The sequence below is a fragment of the Quercus lobata genome, chromosome 10 (genome assembly GCF_001633185.2).
Source record: "Quercus lobata isolate SW786 chromosome 10, ValleyOak3.0 Primary Assembly, whole genome shotgun sequence".
Taxonomy (NCBI): Eukaryota; Viridiplantae; Streptophyta; class Magnoliopsida; order Fagales; family Fagaceae; genus Quercus; species Quercus lobata.
Window position 1 is genome coordinate 20,747,460 of NC_044913.1, and position 24,531 is coordinate 20,771,990.

At 36.0% G+C, this 24,531-nt stretch overlaps 2 protein-coding genes across 2 annotated transcripts; one reads left to right on the forward strand and one right to left on the reverse strand.

The window, feature by feature from the left end:
• Positions 1–9,498: 9,498 nt before the first annotated feature.
• LOC115963214 lies at positions 9,499–14,658 on the forward strand. The gene is made up of 4 exons (XM_031082145.1): positions 9,499–9,645; positions 11,752–12,515; positions 13,991–14,247; positions 14,347–14,658. Exons 1-4 carry the CDS (start codon positions 9,576–9,578, stop codon positions 14,453–14,455), a joined length of 1,200 nt encoding a protein of 399 aa, XP_030938005.1. The 5' UTR covers positions 9,499–9,575; the 3' UTR covers positions 14,456–14,658.
• Positions 14,659–21,543: 6,885 nt separating this feature from the next.
• LOC115965273 (dof zinc finger protein DOF5.4) lies at positions 21,544–22,876 on the reverse strand. Its single transcript, XM_031084444.1, has one exon. It carries the CDS (start codon positions 22,586–22,588, stop codon positions 21,617–21,619), a length of 972 nt encoding a protein of 323 aa, XP_030940304.1. The 5' UTR covers positions 22,589–22,876; the 3' UTR covers positions 21,544–21,616.
• Between the last annotated feature and the right edge of the window lie 1,655 nt (positions 22,877–24,531).

Below are 24,531 nucleotides of genomic sequence, written 5' to 3' on the forward strand. Positions count from 1 at the left end.
ATAATTTTATCTTTTTTTTTTTTACAGAACTTAGGTATAGTACCTTAGGTTCCCCTCTTAAAATTCAGGCACGTGGTTTTTTTCTCATGGGATGAAAATATATATTTAATTAAGTAACCATATAGCTGAATTTTAAAAAAAGAACCTAAGGAACAACACCTAAATATTGTACCTAAGTTTTGACATCTTTTTTTTATACAAGATAAAAATTATACTTTAACATAATATAAGTGTATATGTGTGTGAAACTCTCTCCTGAAAACTTGAAACTCAACTTTTGCCTCCCACCTCACAAGAACTTTGTACTTGTAGAATGACCATCGCACCAAAAGTGTGCAGTAATCATATAATTCTATATTTGAGAGTGGGGGATTTGAATATTAATATTTCCATTGGAAACACTAGATAGTGCTAATTAAGCTATAAGATTACTGGCAAAACCCCCCTCACTTCTAATTGTCACAAATTGGAGGAAGGAAGTGAAAGCTTTTGCGGAAACAATATAAAACAAAAATCATATTTTCATTTAAAGATCGTTGTACCACACAACCATGGAATCTAAATAGAACAAAATTGTGTACCTCTCTTAGCAACCCAAGCGTGTTGCCTCCCAAGGTATTCACGTCTCTCTCTCTATTTCTTTTGAATTTTCAAAAGACTGCAGTATCATACAGTAGTTCTGATGGCCAACCACTAAATATGATATTATAAAATCTTATTTTATAGTAGACTTCTAAAACCCTAGAGAGAGATTGGACGTGGGATCCTCAGGGATCCTAATCTTCAGCCGTAGGATTTTTTATCAATAACTTTTTGAACGTTATTGACTTATCTTGAAACTCTTTCCAAAATTATTTCTTAATTTTCTCAATTATATCAAGAAAATATCTAAACTTCTACATATTGCAATAATGTCCATCAACACATTGCAATTGACCCCTGAAGATTAGAGAATTACAAATGAGGTCCCATTTCATACAATTTTATATTTATGTCCTTCCACCATACTATATTCCCACAAGCCACTAGGACTGGATAAATATCATTGTCATATCCCTAGCTTATGTGACCCTTAATTTCTTGATTTCATAATTTCTATTGGACTCCAAAATATTTATAAAAACTCTTTAAATATATATATATATATATATATATGAAAAAACATTTTTGAAAAATGTCACCGGCCGGTTTTGTTTTGAGTCCAACTTCAATATGAAAATCAACTGAATATACTATCTTCTTTAGAGACTGGTGGATTCATTGTTGAGCATTTATATATTTTACTCATTACATACATAACCCAACGTGTTTGTATATAGCCTTTAAAATTGGCATCACTAGTTGACATTGTCAAAGTTATGTGCATAATAAATAAATATACACAAACCCCTCATGTTTGAGGACAATAGAAAAATTGCGATATAACAACCTTTTAAATAACAATGATCACTCCATAAGTTGTTCTTGATCGGATCCAATTCAGTGTATGTAATTGTTACATTACACCCACTTGTTTGCTTAAAGTCACTACTTCAATGATGGAGTAAATCATCATATCATATAGCAGCACAACAAGTGTAGGCTTCAATGGTAATATTCAATTAATATCCACAGTCTAGAACAATTTAATAATATATAAAAAATCATTACTCCCTGTCTTTGGTTCCTTAACCATTAACATGATTTTTCCTACAGAGGTGACATCACATGCCACATTTAAACAATGAAATATACCTATAAAAATTATGAATGTGAAAATAGAATTTTATCATCAAATAAAAATGCACAGTATTGTTTTTGAGGGCACATAATTCTAACAGGAAGAATAGAGATAAAAGGGTTCCATTTATACTTTTAGTAACTATAACACACCAAACAAACAGTCATAAGATGGTTCAATCTACCTGGCCCAAATATATGAGGGGTATCCCTAAGTCCTTTTTATTTTTTTATTTTTCCACGAACCTAAAACATTCCCATGGGTAATGGCTTTGCATCTTGAGGGCATCAAGAATTCAATGATATATCAATATACGTATATCTCGAATGGAAAGTTGGATTCCAATGATACCCTGTATCATGAAATGTGAGCCGAATAGTACAAACAAAAAAAATTTCAATGGAAAAAGCATTGCAAATAGCGAATTAGGTGGTTGAAGTGCCAAATTGCGTGACAATCCAAATTTGGTACTTGAAACACCAAATTGCATTGCAAGAAGTGCCAAAAGGCACAAATTTCACCAACAAATTAGGTGGTTCATGATCATGACTTGGATTCCATGAGGCAAATCCGCGACAACATTTTCCCTCCCTTTACATGGCAAGTTGGCACCATATCACCATGTAATTTGATAATTTAGGAGCAAAATTCCTCAAGTGCATGAATTGTTTTATCTTTGTCCAAAATTTTAGTTTTGTTTTAACAATTTTTTAAGTACTATTAGTTAGATATTGTTCTTTAAATTTGCTAATTAAATTCAACTATGTGGTTACAACGATGAATTTAATTCTTATTAATGATGTGTTTGAATGGAGGTTGAGGAGATGAGGGATGTGGGTGTTTCATTAATCCTGTTTGAGTTTTTAAATTTTTACATTTTAAGGAAGGGGGGCAAGGGATTGAGGGGTTTAGAGTTGTACATTTTTTTTGTTAGAAATACTGAATGCGATAGTATTGTATTTCTCAAAAATAGAATATACATGAGTGCCTTTATATAGGAGATATATATGTGAAGTACAAGTAAGAGTGTAGCACAAAAATGTGTACTATATAAGTAATCTAATTGGGCCTAAAGCCCACAACACTATATACGTTAACAGCCCCCTTCAAACCCAAGGTGGATGTGAGACCAACTTGAGGTTGTCAATAAAATCATGAAGACGTCCCTTAGAATGTGACTTGGTGAAGATATCTGCAAGTTGATCTTTAGAGGAGACTGAGATCAGCTTGAGAGCACCATGGACAAGATGATAATGGATAAAATGATAATCGATCTTGATATGTTTAGTCCGTTCATGAAAGACATCATTGTGAGCAATATGAATGACATTCTAGTTGTCACAATAAAAAGGAGTAGCAGAAGATGTGAACACACCTAAGTCTTTGAGAAGCCATTGTAACTAAAGAAACTCAGATGTGGTATCAGCAAGGGCACGATATTATGCTTTAGTACTCAAGTGGGCCACATGAGTTTGTTTCTTGCTTCGCCAAGAAATTAGAGAAGAACCAAAAATAAAGTAATAACCGGTGGTGAACATGCGATTAGTGGGATCTCTTGCCCAATCAGCATCAGAAAATGCACGAAGAACAATAGGAGATTGAGCAGAGTAAAAAAAGACCATGGAAGAGAGTACCATTTAGGTATCAAAAAAATGCACAGAACAACAATATAGTGAGTTGATCGTGAAGTAGACAGATCAAGGGAGTCGATTCCGTACCGTACCAGCTGGTATATACCGTACCGGCAAGCAAACCGGTACATATAACCCCCTTGTTTCGTACCCGAAAAAATACCGATCGTACAAGAAAAAATACTGGCTATACTGGCCAATTTCGAGCAATACCGGCCGGTACCGAGCGTATCGGCCAGTACAGAAAAAAGTTTTATTTATTTATTTATTTTTAAAGTTTTGTAATTTTTGAATTTTTGTTAAGGCAAAATGGTAACTTATTTGCATTAACTTATTAGTATTATTTGTTTTCTTAGTATGCAATAGTAACTTTTAAGCTTCCTATTTTTTATATTGTGTTTTTTTTCTTTTTAATTGATATTAAAGTCTAAAACCATGAATAATTAGTTCTGAATTGAGGAAATATTTTATGGTAAACTTTTATATTTATTATAATATATATATATATATATATACACACACACACATACATACATATATATATATATATTTCTTTATAAATATAAAAAATAGCGGTAAACCCGAAACGGTATACCGGTACTGACCGATATCCGAAATATATCGTATCGCTGGCCAAACCGGTATAGCCTCCGGTACGGTATTGACTTCCTTGAGACAAATATTGGCTTACTTGGTCAACAGCATAGGAAATGTCTGGACAAGTGACAGTGAGATAAACTAGGCTGCCAACCAAGCGTCTGTAAAGAGAGGGATTAAATAATGGTTCCCTCCTGAGGGAGTTAGATGCGCGTTAAGTTCAACTAAAGTGTCAACAGTCTTGCTATCAGTAAGTCCAGCTCAAGACAAGAGTTTAGAGGCATACTTAGCTGGAGTAATATCAAGTTCATCTGTAAAATGAGTGATTTCAAGACCCAAGAAGTAGCTGAGATGTCCAAGATCTTTCATCTCAAATTGCCAACTAAGAAAATCATTGAGTTCTTGAATGCCACTAAGGTCATCACCAGTTATGATCATATCATCCACATATAGAAGAAGTAAAATAGTGTCTTTGTTAGTGCGACGAAGAAATAAGGTAGAATCATAATGACTGGCCATGTAACCCAAGCGAGAGATGGTAGAACTAAATTTGGCAAACCAAGCTCATGGAGCTTGTTTAAGGCCATAAAGTGCACGTTGAAGGTGACAAACCTTGTTTGATTCAACAGAGAGATCAGGAGGAGGTTGCATATAAACTTCTTCACTTAAATCCCCATTAAGGAATGTATTTTTGACATTCATCTAAAAAATGTCCCATTTACTGGCAGCAGCAACAGCTAAGAGGGTACGAACAGATGAGATACAAGCAATCGGAGTAAAGGTCTCTTCATAATCAATCTCATACTCTTATGTAAAACCTTTTGCAACAAGACGAGTTTTGTAGCGCTCAATGGACCCATTAGAGCGAGTCTTAATCTTGTAGATCCATTTACAATCAACCACAGATTTCCCGGGGGAAGAGTCACCAAATCCCAAGTATGATTTTTAGATAATGCATCAAGTTTCTCTTTCATTGCGATCTGTCATAAAGGGTCAGTGGAAACCTCCCGATAGGTGTGAGGCTTGTGCAGAGTAGTAAGGACAGTGTAACAATGATAGTTAAGTAAATGTGCATAAATAGATCTTACTCGAGTTGAGTGATGAGGTGGAATGTCTTGTGCAAGATCTTCAGGCAGAGCAGGAGTAGGGGACCCCAGCTCAGGGTTGGGTAGCTCGTCTTCGACCTGTTCATCTTCCACCTGTTCATTAAAGGGTGAACTAGGAAAGAGATTAAGGATATCTGGTGGTTGGATAGAGAAGTCTACAAGAGAATCAGAAGCAGCTACAGAAGGAATATGTGCCTCATATGGAAAAAGATCTAAGATAGATGAGGAAGATAGGGAAGCATGGAAGTGAGAGAGCTCGACAAATGAGCGATGTTCCCAAAAGACAACTTTGCGGGAGATACGAAGACGATGAAAGATAGGATCATAACACCGATACCCCTTTTGAGTTTCGTCATAACCAAGAAAACAACAAAACCTTGACCGAGGCTTAAGTTTGTTATGCTCATGTGGCTGAAGAAGAACGAAATAAGCAGAACCGAAGGAGTGAAGGTGGTGATAGTCTGGAGGTGACCCAAAAAGGTGCTCATAGGGAGTTTGATTTTGGATAACAAGACTTAGAATGCGATTAAAGCATGAATAGCATGAAGAGTAGCTTCGCCCCAAAAAGGAGCAGGAACTTTGGCAGAGAGAAGAAGAGCATGAACAATGTCAAGAATATGAAGAAATTTTCATTCGATTCTACCATTTTGCTGAAAGGTACCTGGACAAGTTAATTGATGAACAGTGCCATAAGAATGCAAAACAGCTTGGAAAGCAAATTGAGTGTATTCAAGAGCATTATTAGATCAAAAAAATTTGATGCGTTTGGAAAACTGAGTTTCAACCATTTTTGCAAAATTAGAATATACTTGTAATAATTCAGAACGATGTTTCATATTAAAAATCCAGCTATAGCGAGAGTAATCGTCAACAAAGACAACAAAATATCGAGACCCACCAATACAAGAAATAGAGGAAGGCCCTCAAACATCAGAATGAATAAGGTCAAAGATATCAATGGATATCGATTCACTAATATTGAAAGGCAAAACTGGTTGTTTTTCTAACTGACATGAAATACAATCAAAATTTTTTGTAAACATTGAACCTAACAATCCTCTAGAAGCCAATTGTTGTACCTGAGAGAAAGATGCGCGACCAAGTCGAGTATGCCAAAGTGCAAGGGAAGGAATTGAAGAAACTATAGCAGTTGTAGCAACAGAAACAGGAGCAACAAGTGGAAGGTGAAGGTTGTCCACGGGAAACATATGCTCAACTCTGGGATCGGTCCCAAGCTCTTGTCCTGTCCTTAGATCCTACACAATACACCTAGAATAATCAAAGATAATGCGATAACCCAACTCAGCTAATTGCCCCACAGAAAATAAATTGTAAGAAAGGTCAGGAACATTAAAGACCCAAGGAACCGAGAGGTTGGAGGTCGAAACGGAAGCTATATTACGACCAGACATTGTGGAACCATTTGTTGTGCGAATATTAAGAGGGTGTGATGCAGGTTTAAGTTCAGAAAACAAGGATGAGTGAGATGTCATGTGATTGCAACAAGCAGAATCCATAAGCCAAGAGGAAGGAAACATACGAGATAAAACTAAGAGAAGAGGAATAAGATGCATTATCAACCATACGAATGACATTAGCGATGATGTTTTTAAGGTCATCTATGGACATGGTGAAAGTGCGTCCTGAAGATTTAGACCGTGTAGAGACGGGAGCCATTGCCTGGACACTCTCAATGTTAGCAACAGTAGCAGCAAAAATTGAAACAACTGATTTGTTTCGATGATAGCAAGTCTCAATATTGTGGCTAAAACGTTTGCAAAAATTACAAAAACGTTTGATAGATTGTTGGCGATGATTATTGCAACAACAAGAAGACCTATCCTTATTCTTCATTTAGAAGCAAAATATGCAAAAATGAAATCTACACGAAAAACTGGGTAAGGAGCACTTGGACTGCAAAAGTCAACCCTGGAGAAAAGTCAATGGTCAAAGTCAACCTTCAGTCAAAGTCAACGGTTAAAGTCAACGCTAGTCACGGTTTGGTCAATGATGACGTCAGCTGATGTGGCGGGTGACGTCAGCAGAGGATGGATGATGACATCAGCCCTAGATGATGTGGCGGCAATGACGTCAGTATGAACAGAGGCCAGCGCGTGACTGAGGCGCTACTTCTTTGGGCGACGCATGATGGTGCGTGTAGGCTCCGTTGAGTGTGAGACTTCCACGGTTGAGTAGATCAAGGCAACTTGATCACTGTGGTACCTGCAAAACACTTATCAGAGCAAGATGCACGGCTAAGACGGTGATGCAATGGTCTGTGTGGTGTAAGACTTCTCAACGATAAGGATGGCAATGGGATAGAGCGGGGCCGAAGGATGAGGTCTTCGTCCCCGCCCCGCATGGTTTTATCTTGCCCCATCCTTGCCCTGCCCCGCATGGCGGAGAATACTTTCTCACCCCATCCCCGCCCTTTGGGACTCCACGAAGCCCCGCCCTACCCCGTAAAACTCTACTTTTTGTTAATTTGCCCTACAACTAGTACAATATTTTTAATGAAACCTATTTCATTAATAAAAATATACTTGAAATTACAACTAAATTTATCCCATCAAATCAAATCAATTTTTAGAAAAAATTGAATAATATATCCAATTGTTTATCAAGACAATCATTAAAAAATAAATAAAAATCTCATAGTATAACACAACAAAATAAAAGCTGAGAATCACATTGGGTAGAATAAAATATGTTAATATTAATATGTTTGTTTAAATAGTAGGGTTTTAAGGTATGAAAATTTTACAATTATAACCTTTAGTAATGCGGGGCGGGGCGGGGTGGGGATGGGGAGGGGTGGGTCTAAAAAGCCTAAACCCATCCTCACCCCACCCCGTGGTGCGGAGCTAAAATCTTGTCCTATCCCCGCTCCACTACCTTTACGGGGCGGGGAAAACCCAGGTGGGGCGAAGTGAGGAGGGGCGGGTTAAGCGGGGCGGGGAAAAATTGCCATCCCTACTCAACGATGGCGGCTACAAGCCCGGAACCAAAGAACAACGGCTAAAAGACGTTAGAGGTTCAACGGTGAGTGGCTGCAACAGCTGTTGTGACGGCAGAAGCGATAAGAGTGGAGTAACACCAAGAGAGACAGGACTGCTAAGGGAAAGGTCAGAGTAGTGGCTCTGATACCATGTTAGAAATATTGAATGCAATAGTATTTTTTTTCTCAAAAATAGAATATATATTAGTGTCTTTATATAGGAGGCATATATGTGCAGTACAAGCAAGAGTGTAATACAAGAATGTGTGCTATACAAGTAATCTAGTTGGGCCTAAAGCCCACAACACTATATACATTAACATTTTTTTCTTTTTTCTTTTTTTTATAGTTTAATACTTGGGGGTGAGATTTCGAATCCTAGATATGTCCGTAGAAAGCACAGAAAGTGATACTTTTTTTTCTTTTTCTTTTTCTTTTAATTTCCTTATATAGGGAGAATTTGGAGGGATACGTTCCACTTATATAATTTTTTAAAAAATTGTGAACTTTGCCCTTATAATGTCATTATATCTATTTATTTAAAATTAACAAAAAAAAAAAAAATGTAATTTTCATTTTACATGATTACTTATCATTTCCTCTATTTCACATTTGAATTTTTAAAACTTTCAAAAAAAAAGGAAGTGATATATATTCGCCTCCCATTTAATTTTTACAACATCTACTTGTGAAGAAATAAACATTTCCCTCCTCTCATTCTCTTTCTTTCTTTCTTTTGGTGAACTATTCCCTCCCTCCAAAGTAACTTCCAAACATATTGTAAGAGAAAGAATAACACTTTTTGTGTTGCAATCACATTAGATTAAATTGAAGAATTTTCCCCATCAAAAAAAAAAAAAAAAAAAAAAAAAAAAAAGAAGAAAAATTTTAGGTACAATGCTATAGAGTTGTACCTAAAGTATGAATTATTTTTCCTACTCGTATGCAAGTAGAGCCAAGGGCACAACTTTTTCTTTTTCCTAACATCATATATTACTCTCACACGATTTTTTTTTATAAATATTATACACCAGTAACAACATCCATATCATCACTTGTGAGAAGAGCAATACATACAAATTCTTATCCAAGTTTATCACTAAATTTTACAATAACAACTTGACAACTCGCAAATTCGCAATTGTCTTTTTTTGGTAGTGTGTGTAGACTTATTGTTGTGAGAATCATGAGGAGTGTCTCTCAGACTTGTCGGCACAGAAGAACATATCTGAGGTGACAGACGCAAATTAAAGTAGAAATTAAAATTGGAAAGAAGTACAAGAAAAGAAATGACAGAGATAGGAAACCATTTTCTGTCGTCAGACTGACATTTAATGCTTTAAACGGTCTTTTTATTACACGCTTTTGGCGTTGGCCGTTCCTCGTTGCATTGAAAAGTACTTCTTTTTAATACCTTCTACATTGTACTTGCATCTCTCTCTATATGTGTGTGAATGACTGAATGTTATTTCCTTAAATTCCTTTGGCTATGTAGTTTGAGAATGTACTAAACAGGTTAACGCATGTGCAAGGATTGCGTATCACACAGACAGCAGGTTTGTGTTGTTTCTGAACAAAGTCAAAACCTCAAAGGTAAGTTTGTGCAGTCATTTATTTTAGTTATTCAATTCCAAAGCTTTTCATGCATTATTTTATTCATATAGAATCTTTATGTTGTTCATATATGTATTCTTTAAATTGGGCTTTTCTTTTCTTTTCTTTTTTGCACTTGTCTTGGTATATTTATGAAACTCCAGGCTCTGTTTGATTGCTCCATTAGAGAGAGAGAGAGTGAATATGTCAATTTGGAGATCCATGAAAACGAAAAGCGTTACTAAACTCTTCCTATTCCTCTAATATAACAACAGTGGTTCACTAGGATGAGTTTTACATTACGAGGAGGAATAAACATAATTACAAGGAGGAATAATGGAGGATGTCCTTTACAGACTGTTGTGGAAAGTGGAGCCTTTTTGGTGAACTCTTTCCATTAAATTAATGAATGAAATCCTTAGTTTAATAATCTTGAAAATTTTAGTAATGGAGATAAAGAAAGGCACATGAATGTTTGATGAGTTATGTATTGGTGTCCAAGCTGATTGCCTTTTGCTTGGGCTGAAGGAGTCCTCGTGACCCAAATGCCTAATATGCTGTTTCTTTTATTTTCTTGATGACAAATCATTGTTAATTGGTTTGCTTTTTCTTTGACTCTAGTGGTAGACAGTTTGTAAGCAATATTTTATTGTTTAATGATGATTTTTGCTATTGCCCATTAAGTGGAAGCAAGGGGTTCAGCCAATCAGCCCCTTTAGCTCACATTGTCCGTTCTTTCTGCATAATGTAGAAGAATTCACACTCTGCATGTTGAACCTAAGCGGCTTGCCACAATGATAATGACGAGTATAAATCAAACAATTAGCATTGAAAGCTGGAAGATTTATAACAGCTTAAGAATATTTTACCATGTTAAGTTTTCAAATAAGATGATTATTTTATAGATCCCATAATGCAGTTCCTTCAATTAGGTGAACAGTACTTAGTTAAATTTTAAGTTATGTAAGTGCTGAGTTTAAGAAAATGGCTCTATAATTGCTTAGTTTAATAAAATGGCTTTATTTCTTGTGCCTCTGATTCATAAACCTTTGGATTGTTTAGTTGCCTATGGTAGGGAATGATCATATTGATTAGGGGCAGTTCTATATTTTGATTAAATATAGCAGATGTTTTGTCCTTTCTATTGAAGGAGCTGACCATTTATATGAAGGCACAGCAGACTGTGATGTAACTAGATGAATCAGAGTGAGTATTGTAACTTGTAAGTGATCTTGAGCTGGATTTTTGACCAGATTGGGAATATGCTTTGATGCCTACATTGAGCGAGCCACAGACATCTGCTAGAAAACTGTGTTTTTCCTGAAAAAGTACTGCGAGCATTGGTTACAGTTAGAGATTTATTTCCAGCTTACATTGAAAATGGAGACTAGAACGTGTCTGATCTAATCTTCCATTAAATTTGAAATGATATCATGCCTTGACATTTCATTTTGGGATATTCATTCCACAGCTGCCTGCAATTTATGTAGATGCATATCTAATCTTTAGTTCTATCTTGAATTGTAAGTTCATACAAGGATAAAATGTGAAAATTTGAGTAAGCTTTCACAGTCTTGGCATTTATGAGCAAGAAGTCTAACTATGACATGGAACCTCATATATAAAATTGATGATGGTAGACTGAGTTTTCTATGGTATCAAAGCACCCTTTTCGAGTAACATTTTGCATGCCTTTCAGCGAAATGCTATTTACTCCTCATATCACTTTTGTGTCACTTATTAACACTGAGTGGTACATATGCTTTACATGCACCACGAGAACAATGATCCAATTGCCTTTCATATAGGCTTCAGTTCATACACAAGGCCAAAGGGTACCAACCCTTCTCACTATGTCACTCTGTCTGCACCCACTGATGTGGCATTTTACTGTTTTTCTAGGGATTTTATGTTACGGACCAAGCTGTTATTTGCATTAGATTCCTGCATTCCATGTTCTATTATATGAACCTTTTAGCCTGTAGAACACTTTTTCACTACTCTCTTTCTTTATGTCCATATGCTTTTGTAATTACATTGCTTGCAAGGTGACAAAGAATCTGGTTGCAATTATATAGAATACTATTCTAACTTTTTTCTTTTTAGTATTGGAATACATGCACCTGGAAGATGATGAATCCATGTCCTCTTCAACTGTTGCCTATAAGTCTCATTTCAAGTCCTTCAAATTCAACAGCAACAGTGGGGAGATGAGAGGATTGAAGACAAACAAAAAGACCAGTTTAGAACTTAAAAGTTCAATCATCTCTGGCCTAAAAACTGAATGTTATGAGGTGGATTCAGATTTACTTCCAGATGATTGTCAGAACAAAGATGTAGTCAGTAACCCACCAAAAGTCAGTAGTTTTATGGCTTGGAAAGATTCAGGGAATACAGGGAACCATGTAGCGCACAATTCTGATTGTCCTAGAGACTCAAAAGGAAGTGAGGAAGGAAAGAACCTTTACACCGGAAAGAGTATTATGGAGTATGAATTGCCAGAGCTGGATGTTTTCCTTCATGAGAGCAGTTATCAGTTTGTTAAGGACATTTGCATTGACAGCGGAGTGTCTTCTCAGGGCAAGTGTTTGGTTGAGAATTGTGAGTTGAACCATAATAGTATCTCTTGCATACTTAACTCTGAAGTGGATAGCAATGGTGAATTAACAGAAGAAACACTGGACACAGCATCATCTGCTTCAAATGGGTCACGATGTAGCACTGACAAAGACTGCAATAAGGACGCAATCAAGCAGTGTGGTTCGGAGGACTTAATTATGGAAGGTGAAGTAGATTTTGATGCGAGACAAGATATTTCTGATAATTTCACTAAGAAGATCATCCCTAGAATTCTGCTCCCTGTTAGAGAGGTAAAATACCACTTACTCTCATTCTCACTAATTTGATCCCCACAATCATATGAAATTTGATTATATCGTCTTTGAGATTTATTGCCTACTAAAGCAGTTTCACCTATTTGTGAGTAGCATAAATTATCTTCCTTAAAAAGACACAAGTTTCCTAAGCTATTGTTATCTTGGCTATCTTGTTTTTTGGTTGTGTGATTCCCATGAAGAGAAGATTGCAGAATGTAGAATTTTCGAATTTTAATTTTATACACTAGTAGAAACCGCTATTTGGATGCTCAGAAAAGAACGAGTTACTGGATTCATATCAAAGATTTCTGTCCTGCCATATGCAATTGTAAAAGTTGGGAAGATTGAGCACTAGGTAGCATGCCACTGAGGATGATTGGCCTCTACTTTTAACATCTACACTGAATTTGCCCATATGATGGAGCATAACTTAGAGCAACATCAGGTGAAAAATCCTACCAATGTTTTGATGAACGTTATCATGATTTATAATTTCAAGCTCACTCATAAAAATTAAAAATTAAAAAAGAAAAAAGCTCTTAGAGCGTTTTATCAAACTCCTTTATTAGTTAAAAAATTAGTTATCAGTGCTCATATTTATAATTTGCAAATTTTGATTTGTTCACCCTTAGTATCAGAGCTTCCATATGTGGCTTGTAATTCCTGTTCTACTATCTCAAATCATGATCTGTGATGCCTCCTCAGAAACTGCCTCAATAGAGTTATAAGCTGGTTCCGACCTTTGAAACTTTGCTTTACCAAAGAGAGGGCAGAATCCCATATTTGGTTCTAGGAAGAGTTTGTCTCTGTAACATAACCGAAGAATTATTTAATGACTAGATATGTACTGCTTACTAGAGGAACATTTTCAGTTAGTATTTATGTTAGATTGAGCTATTACAATGTGCCTTTAAAATAAAACAACATTAACATTGTAGTGGCACCCTGAAAAACTGTTTACAACCCAGTTCATAAAATAGCAAAGACGTTTCATTTTGCTTAGGATATCCTTCACTAGTTGAGTAGGACACACTGGCCAACTGGCTGAGGCTACCTAATTTGATTATAGCGTTGCTCAGATAACCTGCTGATGCAGTGTTGTTCTAGTTGTTTTTCGTTTGTTTTTTGTCTTCACTTTAACTTCTCAGTTGGTATTTTTAAATTCTTGACCAACAAGCACTCACTTTACCATCTGATCGAAACGACCTGCTGAAATGGAATAAAGCGCATGCTCTTGCCTATTTTGTACATATTGGGGTAGTTGCAATGAACTGGTTGTGATCATGCATCGTTATAACATTTACATTATCTTTCCAGCCAGAGATCAAATGCAAACAAGGTTGGATGGTGTAAAAAATCCTTAATCACTGCGCCATTTCCCCTTCATGAATGTTAATGTTATGAATGTGAAGAAATTGTAGATAGATCTTTTGGAGTTCTTTCTCAAAAAAAGAAAAGATAACTTGTAGGCTCCAAGTAAGGAAGCAGGCTCGGCAAACTCTATGGTATCATCTACAACTGAAGCAATTGATCCAAGCAAGACATATTCAAGAAGTGAGGAGGAGGATGAAAATATCACTAATAACCTTGATTTGGCTAACACCACAACAAGCACCAGAGAGGAATCCCAACAATGTGCAGCTTGTCAACAGCCTCCCCAATCTGGCAGAATATCTCATCGGTCAACTAGCAGCAATGCCAGTTCTCATTCATTTGCATTTCCCATGTAAATTCCTTCTTTTATGTTTTCATTTTTTTCATACATATTGTTCTGTCTTTCAGTTGCTGAGTTTGGCTGGTCACTGTTTTACATATACATGGACAGATTACCTGCTGAGTGGACCGGCAGCCCAGTAAGAATGGTAAAAGCTGACAGGAAGCAATCACAAAAGCAAAGACGTTGGAGGCTATCTTTTCCCTGCTTTAAATTTTGAATATTCTATATTCCTTGGTGGCTTTCTTAATTTGTTATGCTTTCTTTTCTTGTTCTTTTGCTCTGGCATTGGTGCATAGTGTGTCTTACAGATTATGCATGTCCTTGTGATTTTAACATACTAGTGGTTGGAAATTTTACCCACTTCTTGGCTAGAGTTAATAAAGGTTAGTCACAACAAATAGCAATGCTAAGTTAGGTATACACAATGCATACAAGATATACGTGGATTGGCGATAAACCTACATTCATGGGTTAAACTCTAAATGATCTGCTATAATCAACAGGTTATAATGGTCTTTTACTCAAATTTTATCACATATTTGAGCTCACAACAACAAACTTGGAGAAAAACAAAATTACCTCAAAAAGCTTTACTAAACCAAAATTCACCACAATAGAATTTCACAAACAACTTGTTGAAAGAAACCTTAAACACCTTATAGACACTTCCTTCAATAGGTTTCAAATGACAAATGGCCATGGAATGAGGAAGAAATCCTCACACCATCCCCTTATCTCTCACCCTCAAAGAAAAAATTCTGGCAACTTAGTTTTTATGTATGTGTTGGAGATTCTAAAACTTTGTTATAAAAGCTTTGAGAACTTGGAAAAAATGTTTCATTTTCATAAAGTCGGTTTGACCGTTTTTTAAAAGGTCCAAGAGGGTACGTATATGGACCCTTTGAGACAATTATAAATCCCAAACAAGGCCTAATATATAGGAATAATTATTTAGTATTCTAAGATTAATGTTTTTTTTTTCCTTGTAAATCCTACTAATTTTATTCATGGTATTTTTTTTAAGGATTATTCATGATATTAACACAAGAAGATCTGAAGATGGATTCTCAAAAAGGGGAAAAAAAGTAATAATAATAAATACAAGAATTATCTATTACTATTATTATTATTATTATTATTATTATCTATTGTTGCTTGGGATTCATACTAGGCAGGTTAGTACATTGTCACATACCCAACCAGTTCCTAGGAGTCTCAGTCTTAATTCGTTCCTAGAATACTCCAAGCAAACTTATTACAGACATGTGTTTTGATTTGGAGGATGTTTGCAACAATCCTAGTGAGACATGAGAGTGGGACATTTATACATGGCACTAATTATGATTTCACTAGTACAATTACGTCCTAAATGAGAATACTCAGAATAGCATTGCAATTGCATTGATTTTCAAGTTCATATTAACAGACAAAAAGTATTGTAATTTAGTGATACTGTCTGGCTTCCCTTTATCAAAAGATCAAGATTGGAATCTCTCATTCCTATTATTTTAAGTACTGAATAAAAAACAAATCCTTGAAAAAAAAAAAAAAAGAGTTTCACATTTTTTGATTCCTAAAAGCTAAAATTGAATAAGAAAATGGACCATCTTCATTTTGAGACAAATAGCTAGAGAGGATCTTTATCCCAATTTTATAAAGATGGTTGGTTAAGGTCAAGGAAGAGCTTTTGGAAATAGTTTTCAACCATCAATAGACGTGCCCTGACCCTTATTAATGAGAATCTTACTAGTTGGGTCATTGTCTTATTAGAGTATTCACATTAGTCTCAACAAACTGATCTAAGGTTAAAAATAATAAAATATAGCTAAAACCCCACAAAAATTCCCATGTATGAGTTTCAATAAACTAACCAAAAAAATTTAACGGTCAGTGTTGATCACCACTTGTAGCGAGATAGTTTTCCTCGCTAGTCCTAAATTTTCTCTTTTTTGTTCTCAAAACTCTCTCCTCACCTGATGAATCTTACTAGTTGGGTCATTGTTATATCATCATAGTATATGCTAGTCAACATATATCATAAAATAACGTAATGAGTTTCAATTAACTTATCTGATGATTGAATAAGAAATTTTGAATTCAAACTTTGCGTACACCAAAAACTAATTAATGTTTTGGTTACGTCATAAGTTGAAACTCTTAAAAAAAAAAAAAAAAAAACGTGGCAAGATCTGAAATTGCCAGGCATAAAGAATAATGTTTATATATATAATATGCCCATTTCTTATTTTTTAAAAACACTAACAATCAAATAATCACAGCCCAAAAAGTAAGGCAGTGAAGAGCGTGAGTGAAAGTAATTGGGCTTTTTCTTCAACATATGTTTGCGTCGTAATCCATATTGCCTGCCTAGCCTGACATCTTTTTGCATCAGATACCCAATCAAACATCAATTGGCCCACTACCACCCTTGGTGAATGTACTATGCTCAAATTTCTAATCTCACTATCGGACTACCTTACGTACTAGATTGGACCAGTTCCGGCCAACTGGGCTTGTGAGTTGTGAGTGGTGCCTGTTAGTGTGGTCCGAAATATTATTATTATTTAAAGAATAAAACTTTTTTTTTTTGAGAATTAAAAAATAAAATTAGGTATAAATAATAGATTAGGTTTTCAATTGAATTTAAATATTGGTTACATTAACCAATAAAACACAATATTATTATTACTATTTCTAAGGATAATTAAATGCAATGCAACTAGATCTTCAAATTCAATTAAGAAACCTAATGTATTGTACTTAATATGTCTCAGTTTTATCCATATTTAAATACAAGAGGATTTGAAATTTTTAACCTCAATTATAATTACTCTTTATAATCAAATTAAGACATCGGATTTTTTATTTTTAAATGTAGATAGGATTGGAATATAGGTCTATTATTGGTCACAAAAATTTGTGTAAGTTGAGTTCACTAGAAAAAGATAATTTATTTATTTATATAAGATAGAAATTTCACTTTAACCTAATCTAAGTATATATGTGTGTAAAATTTCCTCCTAGAAACTTGAACCCCGGTTCCTACCCCTCACATTTCACAAATATTTATATTTATAGAGTAACAATTACACCAAAGATGCGTGATGGTAGTAGAAAAATATACTTGATGGCCGAGACAAGGTGCAATTTATTGCACTGGGGGAGTTAGATCAGTTTTCTCCAGAAATATCTAAAGCTCTTCCAATTCCCATTCCCATACCATCATCATTGTGGTCAGAGACTTTGTGGTCAGAGACTTTGTGGTCATCTTTATTGTACCATCATTCTTAATGGCTTTAGCCGAATTTTCAAATGCTTAGTTGAAATCCAAAGAAGCCCTTAAATTGGCAATGATAATAGGGCACGTCAAGATAACTGCCACAAACTAAAGGGCCAACTGCCAAAGGCCATATCCTTATATATTAGGAGAGGACCACTTCCAAATTTCCAATTCCAAACCCATGTGCCCCAACTCTCTTAAGGCATTCCTCAATTGTCAATCACAATCAATGCTCCTATATTGCTCCGCCATACCACGCATGGTCTAGTACCTATAACTCTCTTATTAATCCTTCTCCAAGGTCTATTCACCCAACAACATGGGGCTACTAGGTCCCTCTACCAGTCAGATATCTGACCAAAGGTTAAGGAGAAAATCTTGGATCATAATGTTTTGAGTCGCAGTTTTGTCATAATTCTGATATAATACACTGTGATTGATAGAAAAAAAGTAATAAGACAATTAATTAGTCACCATCTAGAATAATATTTTTGGTAACTTAATTAGAAACTCGTAGACTCATGGTCTTTTCGATAAACTCCTCCTCAACAATTATTTAATTATTGAAAATAAGCATTGAACCAATAACAAACAATTATGATAAGGTAGTTAATATTATGTTAGTACAAGTGGCATGTACCATAAAAGTCATTAAACTAGTATTAGTACTCTTTGAAACATACTAAATTAAATATCACTAGAGATTTTTCGAGTGTTTCAACTGATACAGTAAAAAAATAATTATAAAATATTATTTAAACTAAAAATATCTGGGCTTATAAAATATAATTACAGTTTATAAACATATAAATAAATACATACATACATAAATACACCCACATAGGGCTAAAATATTGATGATAGCAAGAGAAATAGTCATTCAAATTTATAAGCACTTCTCTTGGAATGGATCATTGACAGACTATTAAAGAAGCCAAGGGCAAAGATTAATGGATGGAAACGTGAGAGGAAAAAAATTCAAAAAAATTAAAAAAAAAAAAAAAAGGGTTACGTTTGCTTTGACAGCCTATATTTTGGTTTAGTTCAGTTCGATGTGTTTCTAGGCCTTCTTGATGATTTCCTTGGTTAGGCAAAATTGTGACTGTGTTCACTGCATATGCTTACAGAACCTTATTGTTAGAAAACAATTTGCATGTGATTGTTTTAATTAATTTATAATTTTTTTTAATTTTTCTTTCCGGATTTTGTGGAATTTTTTTTCCTATATGTATAAACAATGAATTTCACCAAAAAAAATTTTCAATTGTTAAAATGATAGATTATAATTAGTGCACAATAAGAATTATATCAAAAGTGTTCTAATAAGTATTACTATTTACTTAAAAAAAACTTTAGACACCTAGCCAAAAAACCAAAACATGACAACTGAAGAAAAAAAGTTATATCCTTTACCATTACATTGATTACGATAGTTTTGAACAGGAGAAGTCAAGAAAAAAAAAAAAACCTAAATAGTAAATTGTTATTGTTATTGCTGTGTTGTCACGGGCCTAATTTCACATGGTAATGGGGTCAGATACTAATCAGATAAACGATGGGAATGAACAAATGTTACCATCTTAAGGCAAGGCCTGCACTCATGAACTGAATATATAGGACCATACCATTACGTATCAATGGTACCATAGCTTGTTAGGTACTCCTGTGTGGTTTTCCTCTTACCTTTGTTTTCCAGCGCTGTGCCTGTGCGGTGGGGTCTCGCTCAGGCACATTCTATATATTCAGACTAGGAAGTATGGATTGGCTTCACCTGGGACGAGGAGGAAGTTTGGTCCGTTGCTTTCCGTGAAATTAGCATGACAAAACAGTGCGTGCTTACTTGAACGGTTGAACACTTGAACCCTTCTTCTTTCTCTTCTTTTGCCCTTTATAATAAAAGCTAAATCCCTAGGTATGGTAATTAAAAACCTAATTCAAGCGATCCTTCAACGGTGCAAGCTTAGCCACTGAGCCATGATCGAGTTTGTGGAGATAGACAAGTCATAAGTTCAAGTTCATTGACTCATTTGAGAGAATTGAGACATGCTCATTCTTACACCCAAATTTACACCTTACTTGTGTGTTAACTTTTGATTGGTTTCAACACTCTTTAGTGGGTTTATCCCATATACTTAAAATAAAAATAAAATTAAATCAAGATTTTGACAAATAAGTACAATGTAAATTTGAGTGTGTTCGTAACATTACGGAAATTATAATAAGAAAATATCTCTTACACCTACTTTAGTCGTGCAAAAATGAAGTGTATAATAAACGTTGCCGTTATAATAATGAATTTTTTTAACTTTATCCAGAAAGGCCCACTTGCGTTAAGGCAAAACTAACACACATGTGCTGTGACTGTTTAAACGGGTCCTGTAGTCACACGCTGTACATTCACATCAGATTTTTTTTTTTTTTTTTTGGGGAATCAAATCTCCTTTTAGTGAACAACCGACAACAATTTTCCATGTACAAATATTTGTACCAAAAGAAATGACTTTCACATTCACTTCAGTAGCAAGTAATACCAAGCTTCAAATTGAAGCCACAACTTGTGTGGCTTAGACGAACTACGGGTTCAAAAAAATTCAAACACTGCTGCCCGACATAATTGCCGCACCACACCTCACCAGTCACCACACCGTGGACTAAAAAAGAACAAGACATCTTACCTTCCCACAGTATCAAAGAATAGAGAGTGTTTTTGTGCCCCAAAAGTCCAAGCTTTCACATTTATTACAGTTTCGAGTTTCCCATATTATTGCACAGGAATATGGGCACCGATTAACATGCATAAAAGTCTGAACACACTACACACACACAGCAAACTCTATTATGGGAACTCTGCAAAAATTAAAAGACTCCGGCTGGAGCTGGACAAAGGTCTCAAGAAAAAGAGGGGGGGATCTTAAATTTTAAGGGGTGACCACTTTTGCTGCACATGCCCCAAATGGGGGTCCACATACACACCTGTATCTCACAAGTAACAACACCAAACGTGGGTCCCAATACCCATAATCAGGGGCTCCACATCATCATGAATCATCCCCCCACGATCAGACTTCACAGTACAAATATGTACAAATTGTATAATAATATCTATACCCTGTTCAGCACTCAATTGCAGCTTAATTTGTCATCGAGTGTGTGTGATTGTGAATGTGAAATGTGTCCATGTTTAAGTATAATGTGTATGTGTGTGCGTGTTGTGTTGTGTTGTGTTGTGTTTGTGTCTATGAGCCACGACAAACCGACCTCACTAAGCTGTCACCCTATCACGTCAGCCCACGTGGCCCCCTCACCCATTAAGAACCATGCCACCACCCCTCAACCCACATATCAACATCGCCATCGCCACGTGGAGTCATAATCGCGCATGGGGACTGGTCACTAACATTGTGGGTCCCCTTCTCTTTTCCCCACAACCCAACCGACTTCTTCTTCTTCTTCTTCTTCTTCGTACTCTCCCTCTCTTTCTTTCTTTCTTTCTTTCTCTGTCTATATCCGTACACTTTCCGAGTATCAAAGTTAACACCATCCCTTAATTATACAAACATTAACAATTTAATAACGACGTGGCACATTCCAAAGCCAGTGTTTGACTCATGTTTTAAGCCACTAATTAAATAGATTAATAGATAAGCTGATGTTTGGCAAACAAACACAAACAGTAATTAAGCATATCAAACAAAATTTAAATGAAACACACTATATATATTTCCTCTATATATTTGATTAATTTAATTCAGATACATTAGGAAACAAAAACCCCCCAAAAATAAATAAAAATTAGAAATAAGAAAAAAACAAACTAACTCAAAAGTTAGTTCCACTTCCACATGCACGTCTTAATCAAACCCAAACATATTCCAAAATCATCAAAATAAACCCAAAAAAAAAGATATGAACAATTTACATAGAAAAATAGTCATATGCATAAAAACTTCATATAACTCTCTCAAATTCTTTTCCTCTTTTTTTTTTTTTTTGTTTGCCTCTTTGATTTTGTTTGATATGTTTGAGAGTTTTTTGGTTTTTTTTTTTTTTTTTTTTTCTCATTTTAATGGTTAAAAAGTGAGACTGAGAGAGAGAGATTTACGGGAGATAGAGAGTAGGGTGGTCCTGATCAGTCCACTGACTCTGACTCCAGTATGCTTGATCAACGGTGTTAGGAAGATCAAACAAAACTTGATCACCAGTACTCGCTTGCCAATCCAACGATCCAAAACCTCCACCACTTGATCTGTTCTGTAACGATGACAAATCAACCTGGACCGTCTGATCAAGCAGCCCACCTGTGATCTCCTCCTGCATCTTCAATTCATCGCCAACCAAACCCATCGCTTTCTGCTGCTGCTGATGATGATGATTCTGCCACTCTTGATTTTCACTCTGACTCTGATGATGATTCAACCTAAACGGCGTCGTCGTGATATCCGGCATAGTATTGAACCCAAACGCTAATGTTTCATTCGACGGCGCTGTAATAAGGCTCGTGAAGCTTCCAATCTCCGAGAATATCCCACAGTCCGAGCCTTGTTCCAGCAAACCCTGTTCATAGCTAGAACTCGAAACGAAGAGCTTCGAGTCTTGGACGTTCAACAGGTTCGAAGCTGAGTTTAGAGAAGGGTCTGTGACAGCCGAGACAGCTTCGGTGGCGGTGTTTGTCGTGGCGGTGAGGCTTGAGCTCTCGCTGCTGGAATGAGAGTTGGACTTGGGCTCTCGCCGCTGAGTCTGAGGAGTTGATGCATCAGATGAATTGGGTTTGGGTTTGGACCGCTTGGCTTTGCGGCAGCCACCGCCGACGGGGACGTTGCGGAGGACGCCGCCTTTGGTCCAGTAGCGGCGGCAGCTCTTGCAGAAGTGGCGAGGCTGAGACAGGTTGTAGTTATTGTAATAGCAGAACTTGGTGTTGAGCGAGTCGCAGCGTGGGCACTTGAGTGCTTGGTGGTTCTGGGTCTGGGTGTGGTGGTGATGGTGGTTGTGTTGGTGGTGGTGATTTGGACGAACCCTCCGGTCTCCTCCGCCGAATAATCGCCCACCTCCGATCGCCTGGATGTCTTGCATTTCAATTCTCACCGAAGAATCTCAACTTTTTTTTTGGTCTATATGCGTGGGAATTGCAAGTTATGGAGGAGTTATAGGGAAGTAGAAAGCTTGTGTTTAAATATTTGGAGAGATTTTCCGGGAATATGTTTTCCCACTTGCTGACCGTGACAGGGAAAGTCCTCTCAAGTGTTATATCATTATATGAGTGTGGGGAAGTGTTGTGAGAGTGTGTGAGAGAGAGAGAGAGAGAGAGGGGCCTAGGCAGAGAGAGTTTCTAAACACTCTGACAAATATCCCTTCATATCTTTCCTACTCTACTTCTAATATGTTCGTCTTCTTTTTTTCATATTTTGAAATTACTGAAAGAGCCGTGTAGTACCGAGAAAATGACAATGGCCCATATTGTTTTGCAAAATTACTGAATTGGGTCTACTGATATAGGTGTGTCAATTTTTTGTTTTTTTGGGTAAATACAAATAAAAACAAGAAGAGGGGTGGCAATCGTATGTGTGCTTAAGGCAATACAGAGAGTGATAGGTCCAATGAGTTCATTAGCGGATATCAAGGAAACTCGAATCCAAAATTGATGTCTCGTTCACCCAGGGCCTAACCACTAGATCACTTGCCAACGAGATAAAAACTCAATGCGCTCGTTAGTTTGAAATTAGGGAAACTTGTACCCAAGATTAAAGGCTTGTTAACCCAAAGCTTGGCACTAGACCAATTGCCGTGTTGGCGTAAAAGCAATTCTTCTATGACTAAACTATTTGTCATCAATTTTGTCACAACTTAATAATATATGTAACTAATTGTGATTGACAGATCATTATTTTCACATGAATTCGTTACTTATTTCTATCAAATACAATCACATGTGTCAAGTTTACGGAAAAAATTGTAGTACAAAAGTTGCATCTATAAACTTTTACTGTATAAAAATAACATAATAGTGTAGGAGTTAAGGAATTCATTGGTTTGGAACTAGATGAGAATCTAAAGTTCCAAATTCAATTCATTATATTATCAATTAATGGAGCTTTCAAAATGAGACGCATGTTCGCTATAATATACTAAAACAGATATGATACCGACATGTATTCAATTTTTATCACAAATTTATATCGTGTTAGCTCTAATGCGCTAAAGCTAACCCTTATCCTTTGAAATGTTTCATTCTACGCGAAGTGAAAAATACCAGCAACTGAAATAATAGCAACTCTGTCCAAAAGGTTGAAATACCGATTTCTCATGTATTATTAAAAAAAAAAAAAAAACAAATAAGTGTTAATGTAAGTGGAGGTGTGATTTGGGAAATTTGGTGGGTTTGTAGAGAGAAGGAGTAAGGGTTGACGAGGCACGGGGTTGGACTGGGGAGGAATGTACGACCGAAAAACGAAATCTGGCCGTCCGTGGTGGACACGTGGACGGAGGAGAGTAGAGAGGAGATGTAGTCCACAAAATGGGGTTGTCGCCTTGTCGGCCACACTAAATAATAAGGGCTCTGTGCTATCCTGGTGTCAGTCACAACTGGTCCACTGAACGCCACGTCGCTTAGTATTATTCGTGAGTTGTCACCATGATTTTTGTTTTGATAAACACACATAATAAAACTAGGAAGTTTTTAGTCTGAAGAGGTGTTTTGGTTGTTTACCGTACATGCCATGCATGCATCTGACCAGATACTGTAATCTTTCTGTTCTGCGTACGTCCACCACTATTCCCATATACTACTATTTATTTTACTCTCTCTCTCTCTTCATTAGGCTGCTCATTGCTTCATGTTGAGTTTAGGGACAATCTTGGGCCCAAGCTGGATTTTCCTTTTTCTTCTATTTTTAAGAACCAATTCTTATATTTTCATTTGACAAAATGCATGTTGTATATGACATATTCATATTTAACGATTTTTCACTAACCGGCGATGAAAGATTTAACATGTATAAATATTTTCATTTTTTTTC

What these genes read in the sequence shown, in the direction of transcription:
- LOC115963214 (XM_031082145.1), top strand. Translation starts at nt 9,576, where the DNA reads ATGTGCAAGGATTGCGTATCACACAGACAGCAGGTTTGTGTTGTTTCT. An exon ending in ACAAAGTCAAAACCTCAAAG is followed by an intron (nt 9,646 to 11,751) that starts GTAAGTTTGTGC and finishes TTTTCTTTTTAG; the next exon opens with TATTGGAATACATGCACCTG. An exon ending in CATTCATTTGCATTTCCCAT is followed by an intron (nt 14,248 to 14,346) that starts GTAAATTCCTTC and finishes ATACATGGACAG; the next exon opens with ATTACCTGCTGAGTGGACCG.
- LOC115965273 (XM_031084444.1), bottom strand. Translation starts at nt 22,588, where the DNA reads ATGCAAGACATCCAGGCGATCGGAGGTGGGCGATTATTCGGCGGAGGA.